Source organism: Pavona decussata, unplaced genomic scaffold, assembly GCF_977016875.1.
Source record: "Pavona decussata unplaced genomic scaffold, jaPavDecu1.1 SCAFFOLD_336, whole genome shotgun sequence".
NCBI classification, from domain to species: Eukaryota; Metazoa; Cnidaria; class Anthozoa; order Scleractinia; family Agariciidae; genus Pavona; species Pavona decussata.
The window spans coordinates 188625-211945 of NW_028145724.1; the positions used below are offsets into that span (position 1 = coordinate 188625).

Below are 23321 nucleotides of genomic sequence, written 5' to 3' on the forward strand. Positions count from 1 at the left end.
AAACACTGGATCCAAAGCATTGACCAATGCAAGTTCCCCTCTACTAGAGGCCTCTCTACACCATTAGTATTAATTTTGTAAGACCTCTACCTCAGACTCCCTCTGAAAACAAGTGGATAACCACTGCCTTATGTTCTTATTCTAACTTCCTTGTCGCTATTCCAGTCCCAGACAAAAGAGTAACCACTACTGCACATGCACGGTTTGATCATGTTTTTCTTCTGTATGACTTCCCTTAAGAAATAGTGATCGAAGTGGTGAATGGACTAATGCAGTGCTATGTATAGGAAATCGTATGAACGCGAGTGCATTTCATGATTTATGGGCACGAGTGATGTTTTGAAAGTTCTAAAAAGTGCATGAGCCGTAGGCGAGTGTAATTTGAGAACTTTCAAAGCATCATGAGTGACCATAAATTGCAAAATGCATGAGCAGGTTCATACGATTTTTTACTTATTATATTCTCAACAAAATTACTCCATCGCACTACTTTGCACGCCTTACATACTACAAAAACATTCCAAAATGCTCACATGTTTTATTTGAACCAATAAAAAATGTAACGTTGTGACAGGTAAATCAAGCGTGAAGTTTTCGAAAGTTTCTCAGAAAATATTACAAGCTGAACTCGAAAGGTAAATTTCAGTTATTAAAAGCGGCAAGAGTACTTAAGTCCTCTAATCTGTTTTCAAATGTTTGAACTCAATCGGCCTCAGGGAATAACACTCTGAGTTGCAGACTTTGGTGAGCTGCATTGCCCCTGAATCACGTTAAATTAAATGTGACTTGACAGTTGTGAAAGTTGTATGGCCGCCTGTTTTCACCTGTTCACATGTTGAAGTCATTGCAGGAGGAGACCACATTGGTAGACCAGGAAAACTGCTGGAGGCTGCTGACTGTGGAGCCATGCTGATAATGTTTGAAAACTGTCGCTGTTCCATATCAATGCATTGATATGTATTGATATCCATATCAGTGCACTGCATTATCAACTGCCTCTCGACGCTTGCTGCTCTGAGTTTCTTCACAGCTTACTTCCTTGCGGAGTTGTTAGTCAATTTCTTCTTGCTTGTTTCCAGAGCTGTGTTCTTGACAACGCTCTTCATCATATTGTCGATGCTGTTTATGCCGAGCCGCTGCTTCTTGTACCAAACATTTGTTTTGGGATTTTCGATTATGGCAAGGTAAAAAGGACCTTTGTCTCGCAGCTCTTGAGGACATCTACTAAGGTATTTGAGACCTTAAGATCGAGGTTTTTCGCATTTCCTGCGAACCGCGAACGTCAAGAAGTCATATGACTAGTGCCTTGCCGTCAGGTCTGCGGTTTGAGGTTCACGTTTGTACAACGGACCACTCTCTAGAGGTAAGTGATTTACCGCAAGTTTTTTTGCACCCTAAAACATCACAATCCCACGTTTGAGAGTAAATACTACTTTTTAGAACTATTTCGCATATTAATGATCGAGTTCTTTTTCATAATTGTGTAAATAACGTGTAATTGTATAAATAACTTATCTCCAATTTTATTTGTGGACGATAGTGACCTGTTTTGTTGAGGAAAGAATATTGGCAAACGTGAGTCAACAGAAAATAACAAGCTCGAAAATAACAAGCTCGATAATAACGAGTCGAAAAAGTGAAATTTTTTAAAATGATTATTGACCAACACGTGACATTGAAGTATCGTATTGATTTTATTACCATGAAAATCGTAAAAAAATTCAGGTATTCTCTGTAAAGTTAGATTTTTATTATAGTCAATCACTTTTGAAACTGTTAAATTATAATACAGTCGAACCTGTATATAACGGCCCTGTATTAAGCGGCCACCCTCTATTAAGCAGCCAGTTTTTAAAGTCCCGATTTTTTGCTCATACAGACGCTGTATTTATTACCTGTATTAGGCGGCCACCTCTATTAAGCGGCCGCGGCCACCCTGTAGCAGTCCTATGTTTGTCTTTCTTTGTTATTTTTACCTGTATTAAGCGGCCACCCTTGAACGGAAACTAAGTCATATGTTATTTTATACGGTATTTTATTGTGTTTAAAATGCAATCCAGCATCACTATAAAGAAACAACATGTACAAAGCTACTGTAAGCTGATACTCGGACGTTTAATGTCCGCAATGTGCTGAAATACAGTACCATATCACCAACGCTAAAAAAAAGTTTGTTTTGAATATGCTTCACTCTTTAGTAAGAAATTCCTCTTTTATTAACTTGTTCTTCAGCCATGTGACATTGAACATTGTTGATTGTCCTATTGCTTCCTTGCATGAAGTGCTTTTGTATGATATGCCATTAAAATTGACATTAGACCACACCCAGTGAGTATTTTTAGTGATTCTGTATTAAGCGGCCACCTGTATTAAGCAGCCAGTTACTCAAGTCCCGAGGGTGGCCGTTATATACAGGTTCGACTGTAGTTTCATTTATTCATGCCTCTATTATGGCAACATAGTATGGTCAAACAACTACCTAACAAGGCTTGCAAAATCATTCAAATTACAAAGAAATAAGAATTATAAATGTTCAGAGTACACTGCGCCATCCCCTCCATTTAAGGATTTGCGATTGCTAAACATTTATCAAATAAAAGATATTTTTATAGGCACTCTCAGTAATAGCCTTAATAACAAGGTTCTCCCTCCTTACTTCAACGACTTCTGTGTTAATAATAATTGACCAAGTTCATAACCATAATACCAGGAATTCAAGTAAACTACACCAAATTTTTGAAATAACAAATTATACAGTTTACTCTATAAGAAATAAAATAATCGATATTTGGAACAGCACTCCTTTACCCATGACTGACTACTTTGTAAAAGTTCATGAGTGTTTCTTCAGTCTTCCTGATAAATGTCATCTTAATAGCAACTTTTGCAAAATTTATACATCTTATATAATGGGAAAATAAAAAACAACAACAACGACCACCTTCCTTTGTTAGCCCATTATTTTCTGAGTCCATCACAAAAGTGCACTGAAACGGGAAAGGGTATGTGAGGCAAGCCAAAGGTTTCATGTGGATTCACCCTACCGGGAAAATTTTAGTAATCGTACCTAGGTTTGACCGTGAGTTTGCCATAACAGTCCAGTGACATACTCAGAGAGCAAAGGTTTTTGAAGTGCTTTCCTCAAATGACGAGTCAAATTTGGCTTCAAGTCTTTTAACCTTCTCAATAACTTGGTACAATATGCCGACGTCCGAGAGATAAACAGCTCAAAACAGCTATTGGGGGATCGGAGAAGCCACGAAACAGAGCAAAATATGCCAGGTGAGCTTATTCAGACTTTAAGGAATGTTGCTGTTTAATTATTGATCGAATTTTAACGCCATGCAAACTCACATATTACGCTTTGGTGACTTGTGACTCCAGTTTGTTTGAGTGGCCTGAACCCAGTTTATTTGGAAGTTTGTTCCGACACAAAGGTACTATCAAAATTGTTTTTACAGGGTTAATTCTTAGTCATTTTGTACGCAAAATTCAAGACTTTTTCCAAAGCATTGTTTTCTTTTTCCAGACTCATGACTCAAATCACACAGGTAGGATAGAGAGGGTTCTCGTGATTCTGCATTCTGTACATTTTGGCTAAGACAAAATTAATAAACTCTAGACTGTTTTTTCCATTTTTTTCTCAAGACTTACTTTATTTTCCATACATTTCCAGATCGGGAAAACTAGTTTGCAGATTTCCATATTTTTTCAAGAATTCCAGACTTTGCAGGACAATGTAGGAAATTTGGTTATTGTCACTGAGCTTTTTCGTATCAAGTTAAACTTTATTTCGGCAGCATAGCCCAGTCAGTTCAATGGCGGCATTCACAGGGGCCCATTACAAGCAATTCATTCAAAAGGACGTAACATTTCCAATTCCACTCATTTATTTACACCTACTTTTCAATAAATTTCGTCACTTAATATTGCGACAGAAATGTGTACTAAAATAACTTAACAAGACACTCAGTTCTTGAAATTTGTTTATGTGTTTGAAAAGCATTAAATTCTCTGACTGTTTAAATATTGTTAACGTTGTATCTATGCAGAAAGGCAACTACTGCATGCAGGCTACCACTGACTGCTGTATGCATTGCAATCAGTTTAATTTGCACTCACCTTTGTCTGATTGTTTCGTTCAAATTCAGCCTGTAATGTTTGACATTGTAGCTTTAAAGTATCACACTCAGTCTGAAAAAACAAGGAGCTATTACATATATATTGAGGCCAATATGTTCACAAAAACATAGGTACATTTATAATAACCACTTCAAGTTAAAACGTAAGGAAATGGACACAATTTAATTTTATTTTCCCTCTAAATAATGTGGATTTTTCATTAATTGTACCGATCAAACCAAGGACAATGATTACATAAAACTCACGTTGAGGAACAATTTTTGATGCATTAATCACAGAAAATGTGCTATAATGGTATAGTGTTGAAAGGTACTTTAAAACCTGCATCACTGAAAGCAGTACCTGTCAATTGAATGACAAAATTTATTATTCTTGTGTCACTTAAAAGAAGGTTAAGGAAGATGATTGAAGCATAACTCTAGTTGGTGAAGTTACAAGCTGAGTAAGGTTCAAGGTGTCACACAAATCCTTCAAAGTGTCTCCTTTACAACAGCTCTTCAATAGATCACAGCTCTTCAATAGAAATATTTCCATTCCAAGAGTCAGAGCCTTTCTATAGTTGTTGATAAATTCCCCTTCAATGTACTCCACTGGGCGATCAGGCGGTCTATAGGCAGCACATATTAGAATAGACTTCAAGTTGTTGTGTTGTGCTTGTAGCCACAGTTGCTGGAAATCAGATGTGGCAGACATTAGGTCTTTCAACACCTTTGTTTTAAGGAGACACGTGTGTATATACATACACCGCCACCAACTTTCTTTTCCCTATCAAGCCTGGAAATTTTGTAGCCTTGAAACTCAGTGTTCTCGCCAGGAATTTGCATCTTGAGGCCAAAGGGCCCATTAAGACAAAAAAAAGGGTCATTTGAGAGATAGACTGGGTCGTTATGGAATCCAAATGTACGTAGATGGTAAACAGCTTAACGACGCTATCTTTTACCTCAGTCTCTTATAACTAAAATTAATTTTACTAATACTTTACTTTATATACATTGCAATTGCTGTAGAATGTCAATATTTTGAATAAAATGAATACAAAACAATTTAGGCTGTTAAATTTTGCTGTGTGAGTGTCCAAGCTCCAAAAATGAAGAACAACATGCCTTTCAAGGGTACTCGTTCGAAAATTTGAATTTCAGCCGTGAATGAATTTGTGTTGCCATTATCTTGGCACAAAGTGCAGTACATTGCATCTTTAGCCTCGTCATACTTAATTTACGTATTTTGTTTTCCACGACAATAGATTTTCTTTTTGCATTAGCTAAGAATTTTTTTAGCTTTCGTTTTTATTGTTTGTGCCCTGATGACCCTTTTTTATCATCTTCGTGCCTCACTTATTTTGAATCAGGGAATCCTGCAATGGCGTGGCCTTGTGAGAACACTGGAATCTCTACCTCGGCGTTCTTTACTGACAAATTACAGAACATCCAAAACTTTTCAGCTAGGATTATAACCCGTTCACAGAAATTTTACCCCTGTTCTTAAAGAACTGAAATAGCTGTCTGCCGAATCCATGCTTGCCAACAGAGATTGCATACAGGTTTTTAAGTGTTTAAAGGGACTGGCCCCTGACTATCTTGCTAAGAAGTTCAAAAAGAGGTCTGAAATCCACAATAAATACACACAGAACAAGAATAAGATGGACATCCTAGGGTAAAGAACGACCGCAGGCCAAAGAACCTTCCATTATCAAGAAGTTTCACTGTGGAATTCCTTACCAGAAAGGCTCACTGAGCTAACAAACCTTGCATCATTCAAAAAGGAACTTAAGCAGAATTTCCAAAGCGAATGTTAGAAGTAATATATCAAACACAAGAAAGCATGTTTCATCAGATACCCAAACACCGAGAAGTAGGTTGAAAAAACGAGGCGCAGCCGAGTTTTTTTAAATGACTTTGAGGTGTTTGGATATCTGATGAAACACACTTTCGAGTGTTTGATATGGCTTCTCAAATGAGCAATAATTCTTGGAGAAATTCAAGGCTAAAGTTGGCCAAATGTTATGGTAATTAGGATCACATATCTAAACCACGGTCACGATAGTGATTTTCTTTGTTTTCTTTTGATGAATTATTAATGAGTTTGAGAAGCTTTGTTCTAACTAGATTGTAAATTTCTTGTTCTGTTATATGTATATGATTTTGATCATTTTCTTGTTCTGTAGTTTTACTTATTTTTATTGAATATTGTAATTAGTTTGAAAAGCCAGAACTTGGAAAGTAATAAAGTTATTTATTTGTTATTTACTTTGTTTCACTAAATATCACGTTGTCTTCTTACATGTAGACTTACACACATTCTTGTTTACCAGACTTTCAACTGTATCTCTGACTGCACATAATAAGTTTCCTCCAAACTTTTGAAACGTTTTAAATTCTTATTTAACTTTTGCTATCACCAGTCACATTTTTTAAGGGAGAAATTATTGAAAGGAAATTAACAAAAATCATTAAAAGTATGTGGGATACATTAAAAAGATTGTTTTCAGGCAACGGGTAATAAACAGCTAAGGTGTGTTAATCCTATAATAGCAACTGGACATAACATTACTTGGTTGAGATTTATCTTACACTGAGTCAACTCGTATTGACAAAGTGAGTCACCATGAAAGGTGTCAAAAGTCATTTTTGTCTCATGGCATCCCAGCACTTGACACTCTCAGAATAAACTTCCATTGACTAACTTTACTCGTGGATTTTCTTAGGAACAATCTTTGTCGGCTTATTATGTCCTTAATGATATAGTCCAGTTTGTCAGTTTTTTTATGTGCCCTTATGCAAGAAAAGATAATTCAGTTAAGCAGATACCATCAATTTTTGCATTTTAGCACTTGCGCTCACCAACCACAGCAAACAGCTAAAAGTATTACTTTCAGAATCCATGTGTCTTATCTCTACATTGAGATATGGTTTTCTCGGTTTTCTGTTCTGCATGGAGTACTTATGATGATTTGAACACTGTGACTGCTTGCAGTTTCATACAGTCTTCAGTGGCAGAGGTTATGTGTCCAAACAACCATGTATTTGAGCAAAAGTTAAATTTGTGTGATTCTTAGTGAATATTTTGTTCCTGGAATTTAATTTGGGACACTTATTTATATTTTATTGCAATGTTTGATCTAATTAAAAACTTCCATTTTGTTATAAAATGTGTCTAAAAACATGTTTTATTATAGTGTTGGGAGTTTAGCAAAAGGTGATGTCACACATACAGGGGCTGGTAATGAAATTGGAACTTCCTCAGAGCTTTCTGATCACAAATCAAGTAAATGGAAAGGAAATTTTGTGATAATTTTCACGGTCAGGTAACAAGGAAGCTATGGCTTTACAACCAGACCTTTTGTGTGCATGGTGTCCTATTGATCAGTAGAATTAGTGAAAGAATTTGAGCTCTTTAAATCTTGTTTTTCAACATCTTTAATTAGTGAAATTGTCACCTCAAGTAAAAAAGTCAAACAACATTTGCATCCTCAGTACTGTACTCATCTTTAACGTGATGCTATTAAACTAAATCTTTTAAAATATGTATATAACGTCTAAAAAATGTGTCTAGACTGTGCGCTTTTAAACTTTTCCTTAAAAAGAGGAGGGTTGTCCAATACACCCAAACTGAGTCCGATGGCCGAAGTCCATGAACAACCAGACTGACTGGAAGTCAGTTCGTGAGAGACTTAGTATATATACAGCAAAGTATAGTTGAGAGGGGAGTGGAAAATGTCGGCAAACAGACTCCATCGGATCCGATGGAGACGGGTTTGCCGTGGAACGAGTCCATCGGACAGCCGCATGTCAGTTCGTGAGAGACTTAGTATATATACAGCAAACTATAGTTGAGAGGGGGTGGAAAATGTCGGCAAACGGACTCCATCGGATCTGATGGAGACGGGTTGCCGTGGCAAGAGTCCACCAGACTGTCGTGTGTCAGTTCGCAAGAGTCTCAGTAAATATACAGTAAGCTGAGTTGTGGAGGGGGTGGGAAATGTCGGCAAATGGGCTCCATCGCATCCAATCTAGATGGGTAGCCGTGGCAAGAATCTATCAGACTGCCGCATGTCAGTTTGGGAGACACTGATGGAGACGGGTTGCCGTGACAAGAGTTAACCGGACTTCTTCAGTTCGTGGGAGTGTGATAATATGTAGGTCACAAGAGACTGCAAACTGGACGCCTTTATTACTAAGGTTGGCGTTAGTCGCGACACGAACGCGAATCAATGAGAGCGTGCGCTCGCTTTCATGGGCTTGGACTCTAATATCGAGAGATCTTGGGAGTTGTGTTCCAAAACAAACTGGCGCCCGCATTTGAATATATATGTGGCGTAAAAAGTGGTTTCAAACGCAGTCACTTTAGGATGCATGAATTAATAAGTTACTGCCAGTTCTTAAAGGTGAAGAATTCTTATGTTTCCAAGTAGCAGGAGATGTAACGGCGGTTTCTTTTAAATGCATTAAAAGCTCTTTTTAGGCTCTCCAGAGTACTTTTAGAACCCTAGAATTGTATCTTATTGGCGCTTTGAAATTTGTACGTGTTGGTCATCCTAGGGTTTCAACATTATTTTATTGAAAATTCAATTTGAAATACGAAAGTGAGAATTTTGCTAATTCCTCCCTCTTTGAAATTTCATTTCTTTGAATTGGTATGGATTTCTTGTATAGCCTGCGTAGCAGGCGTTGAAAGGGGTAGGGAGAAAAATAGGTTTATTTGGGCAGTGAAATGTGAAAAATCTAACTTCAGACAATCGTAGGGAAATATTTAGGTAAGCTTCTAAAATTGTACATGAATCGAATGGAACAGTTAATTATCTAGAAATTTCAATCGCCTGCAAGTAAGTCTTAATATAAAATTCTATGGAATATTTGCTTCTCCGGACAGATATTTTGCACAAAACAGTCGTTGGGTGCCCCTAGTTAAAGAAGTATGCTTTCATGTCTTTTTCATACTAGGGGGAGGTGCTTTTCACAATCGGTCAGTATAAAATGCAGACTGCAGAGTGCAGATTGCAGACTGCAGACTGGGTATATAATGCAGACTAGGTATAAAATGCAGACTGCAGACTGGGTATTTAATGCAGAGTGAGACCAAAACCGTCTCTCAATTGAGACTAGTGTAAGTTGAACTCAACTTACACTAGTCTCAATCGCCTTTCAAGATCCTATTCCATGAAATTGACATTTTTATATATTCTTTTCGAAAAGCGTCAACCTTGAATTGAAACAAACAACCCCAAAGTATGACGTAAGCAATAACGCAGACACATGACCTTTACTGGTCGACCTCTTCGCCGCTTTGCGTCAACATTGCAGTAAAATGTTTTAGAATAAAATATGTGTTCATGTATTGCTAGAATACTGAAGGTATGCAATGGCTTTGAAATGATTTATTCAGAGAAAATAGTTAAAATCTGTCGATTTAGCATTGCTTGCCCCCTCGGAAATCAAGTCTGTTTCCCTTATTATAATATGAAAACTGTCACGGGCGTAACTGTTTACCAACTAATGCAAAGCGATTGAGATCGAGTTGTCTCTGTGAAGAAAGGGCCTCAGGAAATGAAAGCTATCAAATCGAGATAAAGAAAACTGTTGAGAAATGGGTAAAAAATATGGTCAATTTCGCAGGAGATGATCTTGGAAATGGATTGTGTGACACTAGGGTAAGTTGAAAATTGAAAATGTATGCTGTATTTGACGAAGAGGCGGTTTTGGTCTCAGTCTGCATTTTATACCCAGTGTGCAGTCTGCATTTTATACCTATTCCCCAGCCTGCAGTCTGCATTTTATACTGACCGTTTTCACAATTAGAGTTTGGTTTGGGAGAGTTAATAATTTGGGAAGATCATACGGGAGGATAAAGTTCTGATGATGAAATTGACTTGAATCATTTTTTTGGTGGCTATGAACTGCTATTTGTAATATTGACTAAGGGAAAAAATTGTCTTTTCATGCCTTATTTGACTGTTCTTTTAGGAGGTGCTTTATGTAATTTGTGGCAGTGTGTAGAGGTGTTGAAAATCTCTGTTAATTTAGACCTCAAGAACTGTCACCTTGAACTCAGATTTCAAAAACAGTGAATTGGTAAACAGAGATTGTAGAGAAGTGGATTTTCATCTGTGTGAAATTATAATATATTCTTTGTTGTATTAATTTGAATTATGTTTAATATAGTAATGTTTGTTGCTGTCTCAGCTGCCAGGTGATTGTTTTGGAAATTTATGCATGATGTGTGTGTGTATGTATGGTAGCATTTCATTAATATGGGGACAAATGTATTGGTTTTACACTGAAGGCATGTCTTCATAAGATGTGGCCTTATCGTTTCCCTATTCAGTATGTTTGCATCTAAGCACAAATACAGGTTGGTAATAATATAATGCCCATTTCAGGTACTTTTTAGGTGCTTGGTTAAACTGTTATCGGGGCAATATTTGGGGACTTCAGCTACTGTCTGCTCATTAGGGAATGTCTGCTAAATATTTAATTGTTTGGTCATGATGAGATCTGGTGCCTTTGCTAAAACCTTTTAGTAGTTCCACTGGGCATTTATTTCCCACACAATTTTTTGTAAACTTGCAGACGAGAAATCTAGTGTAATTATTATTTAATTTATATAGTCAAGTATCACTCTTATTTTGCTGAGATAGAATCATGAATGCCAGGATTATGTAAATGAGATTCAATGAGGAAAACTATTTTTACTTTAGGCCTGTTCCTATGGTGTTGTCACTCATGGTGCATAGTAAGAAATTAAAAAAAAATGGTTTTGTTTTTAAGGCTGATTTAGATATGAGTGGGGGTTGTGTTCTTGAATATGGCAGCTTATAAGTAAGTTGCACATCTATACCTTTTTCGGAGGTTTGGTTTAAAAACAGTTCTGCATTCGTGTGCTTTCACTTTAATCTTGAGAGAAAAATAACAGGGCATGAATGGGTAGTGAGGAAGATGGCTAGTGGGAAAAGTGACTAACTGTTTTGAGTTGTTTTCAATTGATATGATTGACATAATTTTAGAGGCCACTGGAGATTATTTTCATTTGCCCTCTGGAGTACTTTAATAACCATCAAAATTTCATTGAGGGTTTGATTCTCTGCTTTTTTGCTGATTGGCAAGTTTGTAACAGCGGTTACCAATAACACGCGACCTCCGGCATTCAAAAGAGTCGGATAAAGTTACGTTTTGGTGGACGTCAATCAAAGAAAAGCCGTTGAAATTATTTTGAATTCTGACAAGATTCCAAGGTAACCCCGCAAGAAACTAAGAATTTTACCTTGCTAAGAGAAGGTAAACTTCATTTAAATTGATTCTCCATCCAGATCAAGCGCGAATAAAAGGTTTTAAAATTCTCGATTTTCACTGCACGTGATAATTTGCTCACTTGCACGCATCGCTGATTTAATTGTCAGGTGTGGCGATTTCAAATCTTTCATAAAAAATACGGCTTCGTCTAAACAATGCGCATTTTTTAGAAAGTCTGTCTTGGAAATCAGCTTTCGTAAAGTTTACCATCCGTCAGCGGATAAAACCTTCAATTTCTTCGTTCTATTGCCTTGAAATGTTCTCAGAATTCAAATTAATTTTAACGGCTTCTCTTTGATTGACGTCCACCAAAACGCAACTTTATCGGAATCTTTTGAAGGCGATAGGTCGCGTGTTATTGGTAACCGCTGTAATAGCCCCTGCTGGGCAGTTATATTTGCTGTGAAATCAGGATCTCTTTAATTTATAGCAACTACTGATGTTATTGTGTGAGTTTACCATTTGTTTCCTTTTATCATGGTCAATATGAATAAGAACAATATGGTATTTGTCGTTAAAAGAGTAAGTTTAATTTCCTAGTAGGAACATTTAAGGTTACTTATAGGGAAGAAAGGTCGAATTTTTCTCAAATAAATTTTTTTAGATAATTGTTGAAACAAGAATGCGAGCTATCTGAAAAACAAAGTTTTGTAGGAAAAGCGGTGAGCGAGTGAAGGTGTCATAATCCAATTTATGCAGGACTGTGTTGAGATATTTCGCGCAAAATTTACCCGCGATCTCGAATTACCGGCAAATTTGCATATTTTTGTCTACATCGTGTTCATCGCATGTCACAGCATTGTATGTAAAATTTTACTGTGTAACATCCTTTCATTTTGGATTCAAGCATTGCATAAAAGGTTGTTATGAAGAAAGCGAAACTAGAAAAGTCGCTTTGGGTGACAGTTAAGAAAAAACTGGGCTCAAAGAAGGTCGAAAAATCATTTGACAAAGCCAAAAAACTTCAGCTGGCGGAGAGCGACAAGGGTTCTTGGTACAACCAGTCAGATTTTCTATAACTGCCTTGGCAGCAGAGAAATTCAAGGAATGAGAAATCGGATAGTGGAGAGTTGAACATCAGTTCGGAGTCCGAAATCAAAGATGCCGGCGACAATCCAGCCACTTTCGCCGTTGTTGACCGCCTGAAAATAAGCAGCGAACCTCAGCGCGAAGCCTCGTGTACTGATAGCGGTGAGAAGTGTGTGTCTCGTGTCAACTCCGCTGGGCTGCCAGTTTCATGTTCTATGTCTATCTGCCATTTTCTTCTTTGTTTTGGTTTCGCTGGTGGCTTTCTCGCGCCAGACTAACTTTTCCCATAAAGAAATCGTTTTACAATATTACAGTAACACTAAATGCTCACAGAACTCCCCAAGGAATGTTTCTTTGTGTTTAATTGGCTGGCGGCCTGAGCGTGTTGACAAGTATTTGTGACCTTGCACAGGAAAACGTACTGTAACGCTTATCCGTTAAACGGGCAATGCTGTTAAGTATCCGTTAGTCATCCGTTAAAGAACTGTATCAAAAACGTTAGAAGCGTTAGCGTATCCGTTAAACGTTCACATCAAACCGTTAGAATGGTTAGCGTAACTGTTAAAGAGAATTTGGTAGCCGTTAGAGCGGCTTAGTAAGCCGTTAGGAAAATCCAGCATCTGTTTAACGGGTAAAGTAGCCGTTAAGAAACTTCGCATCCGTTAGAACAGATGAAGTCCTCTCCATCCTTAAACGATGTCACAAAAACAGTTAATATGAACCTTTTTTTTAAATTCCCAAGTCCACTTGCTCTACAATATGACGTCGAGAAATAACACCCAAAACTATTGCACGTTTTTTAATCAAGAAAATGCTGTTTTCGAAGTTTTGATTCAAAAGATTAAAGTACAATCCAGCATAATTATGTGCAGCGTACTGGTAGCGATCGCGCATGTTTCCATTCTCAGCTTGTGAAACAGCGGCCGAAAAAGTCGCAATCTTTTAGTTTCGCTTCCTTCACTGTTTATTACTGGGTTTAGTGGACAGGTATTCCAGTCATCTGTGAGAGGAAGACACGGTTACAATTTGAAATGAAGAAAACGTGACATCGCCTTTTGAGATTCGATGATCTGGATAATATTTATGCAAATTTGTAACGCTACCCCGAAGATGTAAACAAAGTCTGCTCAAAGGCAAGTGAACGGCGACGTTGAAGTTTCCCCGGTTCCTTGCCGAATTCTACCGTAGACGTTGTACGTTTTTAAATAAGGAAACGCTTTTTCCGAAGTTTTCATTCGAAAGATTCAAGTACGATCAAGTGTAATCTTGCGCAGCGTACTGCTTGCGCAGCGAAGATATTTCAGAAGCGATCGCGTTACATTCCGCGAAAAAGCCGCAATCTTGTCCACGTGCTCCGGCGTAAGAGTCAATCGATTGGAAGGTTGCTCTTGTATGAGGGTTAATGACTGCTACTTTTTTCAGTAACATTTTGTAAATAAAGTAGATAATTACAAAACAGCAACGATGTATGTTTACTCGTGAGGGACTCGGGCAGGTGGAATCGAACATTCAAGACGCGCATCACATATCACTGATAAATTTGCATAAAGTTGTTTTCAATGTTATTGACAATGGGTTTTCTTCTTTCTCGCTATAAGAGTTTGAAATAGTTAATACTAGGTATTTGTAATGTGGTAATTGAAACCACAAGTTTTCTCTTGATAGCGCTTGGAATCACAGATACAATTTTTGGTTCAGAAACTGAAGCCGACTGACGCATGCGAGGTGTCCTGGGATCCCAGACATTCTATGGATTGTGTGCGTGTATAAAACAATGCGTTGTTCTAGTTTCCTACCTTTCCTAAAGGAGTTGAATGGCTCACATTTTAGTATCTGGGTAACTTACCTTGGAAGTCAGATTCTTAGAACACTGAAATATTTTTCTCTTTGAAAAATTCGAATTGGTGAGTCGCTACTCGATTTTTTCTCGCTTAGGTTTGATCTTTTATTTGGTTAAGAAAAGCCTTTTTTCAGCCTGTCGTGAATTCGACGCTTGGTTTGTGGGCAGTGTTGGGTTTAGTTTCGTTTGAGTCGCTTCACTAATTTCCTTTAATTGTTTTGTCTCGGGTTTTTGCTTCTAACTGTAAATCGTTACCGTATTGTTTTCACCATTAATGGCTGCGCCTTTTTCGTCATAACTCCAAAGTTACACGCTTTCAGGTGGTCGTAAAGTAAACCCTTTAGCGCCTTTACAGCATCCGTTAGATATTTTGCTCAACCGTTTAACGGCTCAAGCTATCCGTTAGAGCAGATTGTGCAACCGTTCAAACGCTTTTGCAATCCGATAGGCATTGCTTATTGTCCGTTAGAACATTAGAACAAAACGTTAAAACGCTTTGGAGGCCGTTAACCATCTGTTAGCTATCCGTCCGTTATTACCCGTTTAACGGATAAGCATAAAAGTACGTTTTCCTGTGCAAGGTCACATTTTAATGAGGTGCAAAAACTCGGAAAATGAAGTAATAGAGTATGTAGATTTGCCAGCTTCAAAGGGTGTCAGGCTTTTACGAAATTCAAAATATTTTTCCCATGACATGTTAACATCTGACGGGACTACAAAAATTTTCCATCTTTAGGATGGGTTTTCTAGTCCGGAAGCCAGGACCGGAAAATTGAGGTTTCGCACAACCCACGAGTTAGAAAAGGTTGAATAACGGGTTTAGATAGAGGAAGACTCCCTGATTCACGCTAGCTAGTTTGTAAAGTCGAATTGTGGTATAGGTTTTGAGTTAGGAGGATGTTTTGTAGGTCAATCCATGGTTTAACATGAAAACGAGGCTGGCATGAATAACAGCGTTTCTATGGCGATTTTAACACATATTGTGGTACAAACTAATAATGTGACCTCTGTTCCTTAACAAGAAGTTTGTTTAGTTACTTGAGACATGACGTCATATCACGTGAATAGTCACGTGATTCTGAATATGCCAGAAAGTTACTTGAAATGTATTGATTACTACGGTTTCCTTTCCTTTTCTCTATCACCTCAAGGGAAGAACGATCATTCTTTGATTAGTCAAGGTTAAGTTTATTTCTCTTCTACTTTCGAAATCACAATTCCTTCCTTAAGAGAAAGTTTAAAACGTTTTTAACAGGTTTATCTCCCAGTTTTAAAACGAGGCTGGATAGTGGCTTAACAATTTTTTGCTTTTGTTGCACTGCTAAGCTGATATCTAGAAGCATGAAACTGTGTAAAAAATCGTTGGAGATTTATCCATAATGTTTCTTGGAGGTTTTGAGTAGCACAGATATCTCAAATTGACAAGCCATGGCATCAATACTTTAAAATTAAATGGAAGGAACATTTTTAAATAATAGGAACTAAATCATTCTTTAATTAAGAACTTTGAAAATCTCTCTCGGGAATGTCACTTTTGTTTCTTTTACCAAGGGCGGTACATTTACATATGAAAGGATAATGAAAGAATACTTCAAAAGAACTGAGTCTTCATTTATAAATATATCTGCTATGACCTAGCCCATCACAAGTCTCAATCATAAATCAATACCTATACTTACATGCGGCACATTTTTACTTTTGAAATTGCTAATAATTCGTGACATATGTAAACGTATAATTCTAACTCTGCATAAAATTTTGTTTCACTGATCAATTATCGCTGTCAGTATCGCTTGTATCATCTTCCTCCCGTTGTACCCTGTGTGGATTGCACCACGTGTCCTCTGCCATACAAGTGCAAGCCTCTGTGTAGGAAAGACCGACATTAGCACACGAACAGTTGCTTCGACATTTCGTCTTCTTGCAAGCGCAAGTTTTCAGCTCCAGTAGACTGCTGGGTGCGGGATCCTTTGTCATCAGCAGCGGTTGCAGTTCCCCATCTTCCATTATCCATCCATGTTCTACTGGGGAGGAGATTTCTTGCATCCCATCAAGGGAGTTTCTCCATACATACGTCTGGTAGTTGGCACGGTGAATGTGCTGTCGCAAACTATCAGAAGTTGGTGGAAGCGTCTCATTCTTCTGTTTCTTCTGACAGAACATAATGTATCTAAGCTCATCAGCAGTCTGTGGTCTCTTCTTCTTTGAGGATGGATAGATGTCACATATAAATGCTTCACATTTTCTGAGTGTCTCTTCGTCTACTTCTTGTTCTTGTCCAAGCAGACTAAGACTTTCTTGGTGCACCTGGCTTCGGAGCATTGCTTTCCACGCCTTCATCTTACCAATCCCCGAGATTGAACTAGTGCTGTCACAGCCGGTGAGAGCATGGAGGGCAGGTAATGCCGCAAGGACCCTGTCTCCAAGCTCCTTTTGACTCTGTGATCCGCAACAGGAACTGGGGGAGGATCTGGCCCAAACGGCTTTTGTTGATACACCACCAAGGTAGTCGCGTGCGTAGTATTCTTGCCATCGAGCGTCTCCTCGTTGATGTCGTTGTTATCCGCAGCAAGTTGGACAAAAATACCGGGGGAAATGTTTGAAGGAATAACCGTTCCAAACTCCTCTGCCTTAGCAAGCACCTCCAACGCAGCACTCGTATTCACAGCTCGGATTTCATCATAAGAACAACAATGTCCCATTTTATTCAACAATGTTATGAGATGTTTCGAAGATGTCAGATGGTGAACGGTGATGGCTAAACCAATGTGCTTTGGAAGCTTTACACGTCCATTAGTACAACAATGGATGATGTCTTGACATATACTCAAGATCTGACGTTCGACTGAAACGTTGTTGCACTCTCTCCGTAGATTCCCTTAGTCAAATTCGCCGGTAATCACAGCGCGAATTAGCCAATACAGGCTGTCTGGTATGAGCTTTCATGCCGAATCAGTGGCAATATCTCTTGAATCTAGCGGTCTGGTGGTTATGCCCTTGCTCTTCTTGATCTCGTTTCGTACATCACCTACTACACGAGCAATGGAATTGGCTTTCTTTTCAACATCCTGCAAATTAGTAAAAGAAATAGTTTATCATCTTTGTCTCAGATATCAAATTAAAGGGCTGTCAACTTTGTGCGTGCACTAATTCGGATACAGATTTAATTTTAAGTTTACCTTGTTCTCGGCTTTGTGGGTGAGGGCCCATGCATTGATTACATCCTGTAGTCTGATGCTGGATGCGTAGATCAGCTCTGGTTTGGCTCTGTCCATCTGTTGGTGAAATACAACTTCCTCTCCAAAGCAATTCTTTAAACGATCCTTAAGACACTGCCTTGTGTAGCCTTCTCCTCTAACTCCTTCATCAGCCAGAAATTCACGGTACCTGACAAGAAGTGAATTCATGTCATACGCTCTACCTTCGTTAATCCCTGGCTTCAACTCCTCGATCAACTGGCGGAACGCTTTGTCATGAAGGGTTTCACGTCTGCTTACATCGTTGACCTCTGAAGAAAGAATCACTTTCTTGGAATTCATGAGAGACAAAGCATAGCAGTTTTTGTGATATTTCGCCTCAGCAGCGATGAGATCATCGTTCACACCACGAAGAACATGCAGCATTTCCTCGTCACCTTTAGTTGTAGCAGCCTTCTTGACACTCTGGCAAGCTTCAAATGAAGACACAAAAACCATTTCAGTCACCTTTTTGTAACTCTTTTTTTGGCATATGAGACACTTTGATCAGTCGGTAAGTGACCTTTCCGATCTCGGGACTCGTTTCGTCTTCTTTTCGATTGTGGAAACCTCGGGCGTTATGGCGTTTTCAGCATAAGCTGTGTTAGGGCTGGAAGCATGTCAAACATTATGTGCGCTTGTGTAAGTGGAGTAACAACTAGAATGCCACAGTGTTTCCTTATCACTAAAACTTTCTATGCCATCTTGGCAAAGCCTTGCAAAAACACCATCCTGGTGACTTTTTGCTGCTTGGATTAGGTTGGAAACGGATGATTTCTCGCCTTTTCTTAAAAGGGTATCAGGCAAGTCACTTTGACAAATTACCCATCTCTGAAAAATAGTCAACCTTGGTTTTTTCCGACTTGGTGGTAATGGAAGAACAAAATCATCCACAGAATTGCTCCTCTTTCTAGCCATTTTAACTATAAAAACAATTCACATTAAACAACAAATTAATTAGGAAATTATTGAAAAATGAACTACTTATGCTTTAAACGATCTATTTAATAAGCAGAATCAACATTTAAATGGTTAATAATTGAAAAAAAACTCAATTAAAATGGTACTTACAGACTCTACAGAGCTTTGACCATGGGGGCCGCCATGTTGGATGTCACAGCCTTGTTTCAATGCTGCGTAGAAATCAGACTCTCGGCCTCCATTTCGTGTAAATCAAGTTGGAAGCCAATCAATTCGAGTTTATTACGACTTTTTATCAAAATTTTCGATGTAATCTCCGTTATATTTTTTTTATTTAAGTATTCTTTGATGCTTTTTTAACTTTCAGGTCATTTTAGCCAAATAGATATTATTAAGCTAGCAACAGATTTCTCTTTAATTAGCTCAAATTCAGTTCAAACACTTAACATGTGTCAACAAAAATACAGCGTCAACAATGGAGCATTTAGCATCCATTTTGCAACGAAACAAAACCAAAAAATTGTTAAGCCACTATCCAGCCTCGTTTTAAAACTGGGAGATAAACCCGTTAAAAACGTTTTAAACTTTCTCTTAAGGAAGGAATTACATTTCAAGTAACTTTCTGGCATATTCAGAATCACGTGACTATTCACGTGATATGACGTCACGTCTCAAGTAACTAAACAAACTTCTTGTTAAGGAACTGAGGTCACATTATTAGCTTGTACCACAATATGTGTTAAAAACGCCATAGAAACGCTGTTATTCATGCCAGCCTCGTTTTTATGTTAAACCATGGATTGACCTACAAAACATATACCACAATTCGACTTTACGAACTAGCTAGCGTGAATCAGGGAGTCTTCCTCTATCTAAACCCGTTATTCAACCTTTTCTAACTCGTGGGTTGTGCGAAACCTCAACTTTTCGGTCCTGGCTTCCGGACTATTCTCACAAACCAATAGGAATAAAAAAAAAGGCCTGACACACTTTGTTAGCCTATTATCTCCTGATTGATATTGTGCAGTCTGTTGACTCATTTTTAGGCCTGGATGACCTTCATTTCCACATATGTTGCACGCATTACTGGTAGGCACTGCCTCCACCAGCATTTTGAGTTTAAGTTCATCGCAACAACCCATAATTTTTACAAGAGGAAGTGATCAAACCCAGTCCTTGATAAGAAAGTATAATGAGGTGATTAAACCAGAACAGCTTGCTTATTAACTTTTGGTGTAACTTTAAAGCCACATTTCACATAATCTGACTACGATCACTTTTATCTAAGAAAAGCAGATCAGCGATAGCTTATTAGGCTGTCAACTCTCCCGGATAATCAGGGAGTCTCCAGATTTTGAACCGTATCTCCCGGTCTTCAGATTTATGTCTGTAATCTCCAGATTTCGAGGCGTATCTTCTGGTCTCCAGATTTATGTCTGTAATCTCCCAAATAATTGACGAAATTTGCTACTTCTCGTAGACTCGACTTTCGGACAACAAAAGTTTCTAGTACTGTTTAATACCTCCCCCCCCTCCCCCCCTCCACTGAACCCGTGAATTCGGCCTTGATGTGACACCTCTGTAAGGCGCTTTGTTATTGCTGGCCAGGAAGTCATATTCTCCATATTTCAAGACGTGTGAGGTGACTACCCTGCGAGCAGAGTCTCTTCGATCTTCCTAGATCCGTCGAAGAGACTCTGCTCGCAGGGTAGAGGTTGACAGCCCTGTAGCTATTATATGAAAATTACTGTGCGGCGATTGTTCTATCTTGATGACAGTTTCCATATATTAAATCGCCGCCATATATGCAATCAATACATTCATACATTGTACTTTATAACTCAGCCAGATACTCAGGCGATTCTGTGGCAATCGGAAATTCAATGAGCGGGATTTGAGAAAATCTTGTTTAGCTCCAATGGTTTAAAGAGCGATATATAGAGTAGCGTGTAATGTTTCGTGGTGTTGACTTAATTCGCCTCATCTATTTCATGTGTAGCACGCTTGTTTTGCCTCATGGCTTTAAGAACGACGTAGCGTGCTTGTTTCGCCTCATGGCTGAAAGACCGACTGATGTTACAAGTGTAGCGCGCTTGTTTCGCCTCATGGCTAAGAACGACTAATATTACATGTGCAGCGCGCTTGTTTTGTATGGCTTGAAGAACACTTATGTTCAATGTTACATGTGTAGTGTGCTTGTTTTGTTTCGCCTCATGGCTTAAAGAACGACTAATGTTACATGTGTAGCGCGCTTGTTTCGCCTCATGGCTTAAAGAACGACTAATGTTACATGTGCAGCGCACTTGTTTTGTATGGCTTGAAGAACGATTAATGTCACATAAAGAACGACTAATGTTACATGTGTAGCGTGCTTGTTTTGTATGGCTTAAAGAACGACTAATGTTAAATGTGTAGCGCGCTTGTTTTGTCTCATGACTGAGAGATATTTTCTCTGTCTCGCGGGAACAGACTTCTGGGAGTCCGATTGACTCTTGTCAAGACGAACAGTCTCCATCAGATCCAATCGAGTCTGTTTGCCAGCTTTTCAATCCCCCGCTCGCTCCTGTTAACCCCTTACTTCCGGTACCACCAATGCCTTGCACTCATTTCTGGTTCAGGTCGCGATCGGACTCAATCAGCCTGGGAGTAAAGTCAACCGGACTCAGGTCGAGTGTATTGGACATGTATGAAAAAGGTCTAAAATCCTGCCAAAGCTAATGACATAACCATACAATGTATGACCTTTGAGTGTTTAGTAGGGCATAAATCTTGAGAAATTTAGTAATCAATATTTTAATATAGTCAGTCGAAGTTCATAAAATAATTAATGTTCTTATACCTCCAGAGATTTGCACTTTGCAGTCATATCTGTTAGCTGTCTTGCCTGCAATCTTGATACCTAGGATGACAATATCAAGACTTGATGTCATTTTTTACCCCTCACTTAACAATTCGTAAGAAAAATACGGACTTGAACCACAAAGGTCCCATGTTTAAGTCCATGTTAACCACCAACTACAGTTGACAACTCCAGTTAATGGACAAAGTGTAGACGGTCCTGGATCCAATCACTCATGCTGCCATATTTCTTATGTGTATCAGTAACTGTTTTTTTAGCAATATGTCTTGATAACACCTCCTTTTGAAATCAAGTTCTTGGTATGTACTATTGACCAATATGTCAAATTCACGGGCATGAAATTGCTTCTGTTCATCATTTGAACCTTCTGCCTAAAGTGTACCAGGACTTTCAAACAAATTTCTTCAATTTAAATCTTTCTTCTTGCGAAGTATCAACAAACTTTAACCACCATTTCGCCTCGCCTTCATACAACATTTCACTGAAATGCTTGTGCTTCCTTGTGAATTTAGTGTTTGAAACAGCTGCCTTCATTCTACGCAGAACTTTTTGTGTTAAGAGCCGTTGTCTGAGAAAACCGGGCAGGCGTCACGGATGGGGGTCGGCCTATTTCCTTCATTTTCTAGCTGTTTTCTAGTTTCGGTCAGTGATGTTGAAAGGCAATATTTTTATATTCAAACACCTTATAGTTTTCGAGATCCGGCCACCCGCCAAAAAATCGGCCGTTACGGAAGAGAAATCCGGTAAAATTCAAATGCTTAACTTCAGTAACATGTTTACAAATTACTCGCTACTCAAATTCTACCAACTTCGAGAATCTCTTATTTGGATAGTTTTTCTCTGATTCTAAGTCATCTCAAACTTTCTCGATACGTTTATTACCTTAAGAAACGAAAAATGATTTGCACGTAATAAAATTCAAAAGATATTCATGTGTGTTTATTGACTTTTTGTAAGATTGTTTTCTCAAAAAGGCGGCCGTTTATGGCAAAAGAAAATAGTTGTAAGAAATCATTATCATCCCCTTAACAGGAATAACGAAACTGAAGTTTGGGATCTACAAAATTAGAACCGCTTTCAACCTTGATTTTAGGTGCATTTTATCTGTAATATTGGACAAAATAACATGTCACGCACATTGTCACGCACACTTAAGCTACAAATTCTTCAAGTTTGGATATAAAAACTTACACTACATTTATTTGATGGATATACCTAAATGTAAAACGCTATGACTGTTTATTTTCTCGGATTTTCCATCGCGTCGCTTTTTAAAATCTTGCTAAACTTCTGAATAAAACACTGGTTCAACTAATTTTCATTCAAAAGGCATGACCTTTCAATTTCAGCGGCTCGGATTTCATTTCATTTGCTCAAGTATGCAAGTAGATTTCATTAACACGTTTTCCAGTCACAAACTCACAATTCTGACCAAAGAACCACCAGTTCTAAATAAGTAAACCATTCAAGTACGTACAGTTTCTGTAGACAACCTCTACTGAACTTAGCATAGCATACAACATATCCATATGGGGAATAAATTATTGCCTCGTCATCGAGGCCTCGTCTCTACTCTCAGTTCTTTGTTGTTTTAAAGACATAGAAGTCATGATTTAATACTGAGATTGTGCATACCGCAATGTGAACAAAGTGATCTCACCTTGAATAGGCCTGTACAGCTCTTACAAATGCTTAGACAAAACGTCATGTCTCAAAGTACACCCGAGTGCCCAAGAGTGACCACGACTAACCTCGAATGACTACGGACTAAACACGAGTGAGAATGCTTCAAAACATTACACTGAATTCTTCATTAAGTAATTTTTTTTAACGTTTCTGGAAACTTAAATAGGCAAATTCGACATTAAAGACAAGAGTGGGGAGGGAGTACAGATGGGATGGGGGGAGGGCTAAATTAACTGCTTTCTGTCCACCGTCAGGAGCCCAGCCACCGAACAATACGTCAGAGAGGCACTAAAACAACAGTATTAAATATGACCTAAAAA

General features: G+C 38.3%; 3 protein-coding genes across 4 annotated transcripts in view; all 3 read right to left on the reverse strand.

Annotated features, from left to right (window-relative positions):
• LOC146453337 (centrosomal protein of 83 kDa-like) overlaps positions 1 to 23321 on the reverse strand; it is a 176073-nt gene that overhangs the window by 74557 nt on the left and 78195 nt on the right. The window contains exons 10-11 of one of the 2 annotated variants that reach the window (XM_085096713.1): positions 21295 to 21354; positions 4123 to 4194 (exon numbers count right to left, since the gene is read on the reverse strand). In XM_085096713.1, coding sequence (XP_084952839.1) covers positions 4123 to 4194; positions 21295 to 21354 — 132 coding nt within the window. The remainder of the gene's footprint in view (positions 1 to 4122; positions 4195 to 21294; positions 21355 to 23321) is intronic. The other variant, XM_085096714.1, reaches the window with a different exon arrangement.
• Positions 15477 to 17000, reverse strand: LOC146453340 (uncharacterized). Its single transcript, XM_085096738.1, has 2 exons — positions 16829 to 17000; positions 15477 to 16781 (listed from the first exon to the last, which is right to left on the reverse strand). The coding sequence occupies exons 1-2, from the start codon at positions 16998 to 17000 to the stop codon at positions 16069 to 16071; spliced, it is 885 nt and encodes a 294-aa protein (XP_084952864.1). The 3' UTR covers positions 15477 to 16068.
• LOC146453341 (uncharacterized) lies at positions 16921 to 18043 on the reverse strand. Its single transcript, XM_085096723.1, has 2 exons — positions 17478 to 18043; positions 16921 to 17366 (listed from the first exon to the last, which is right to left on the reverse strand). Exons 1-2 carry the CDS (start codon positions 17991 to 17993, stop codon positions 17241 to 17243), a joined length of 642 nt encoding a protein of 213 aa, XP_084952849.1. The 5' UTR covers positions 17994 to 18043; the 3' UTR covers positions 16921 to 17240.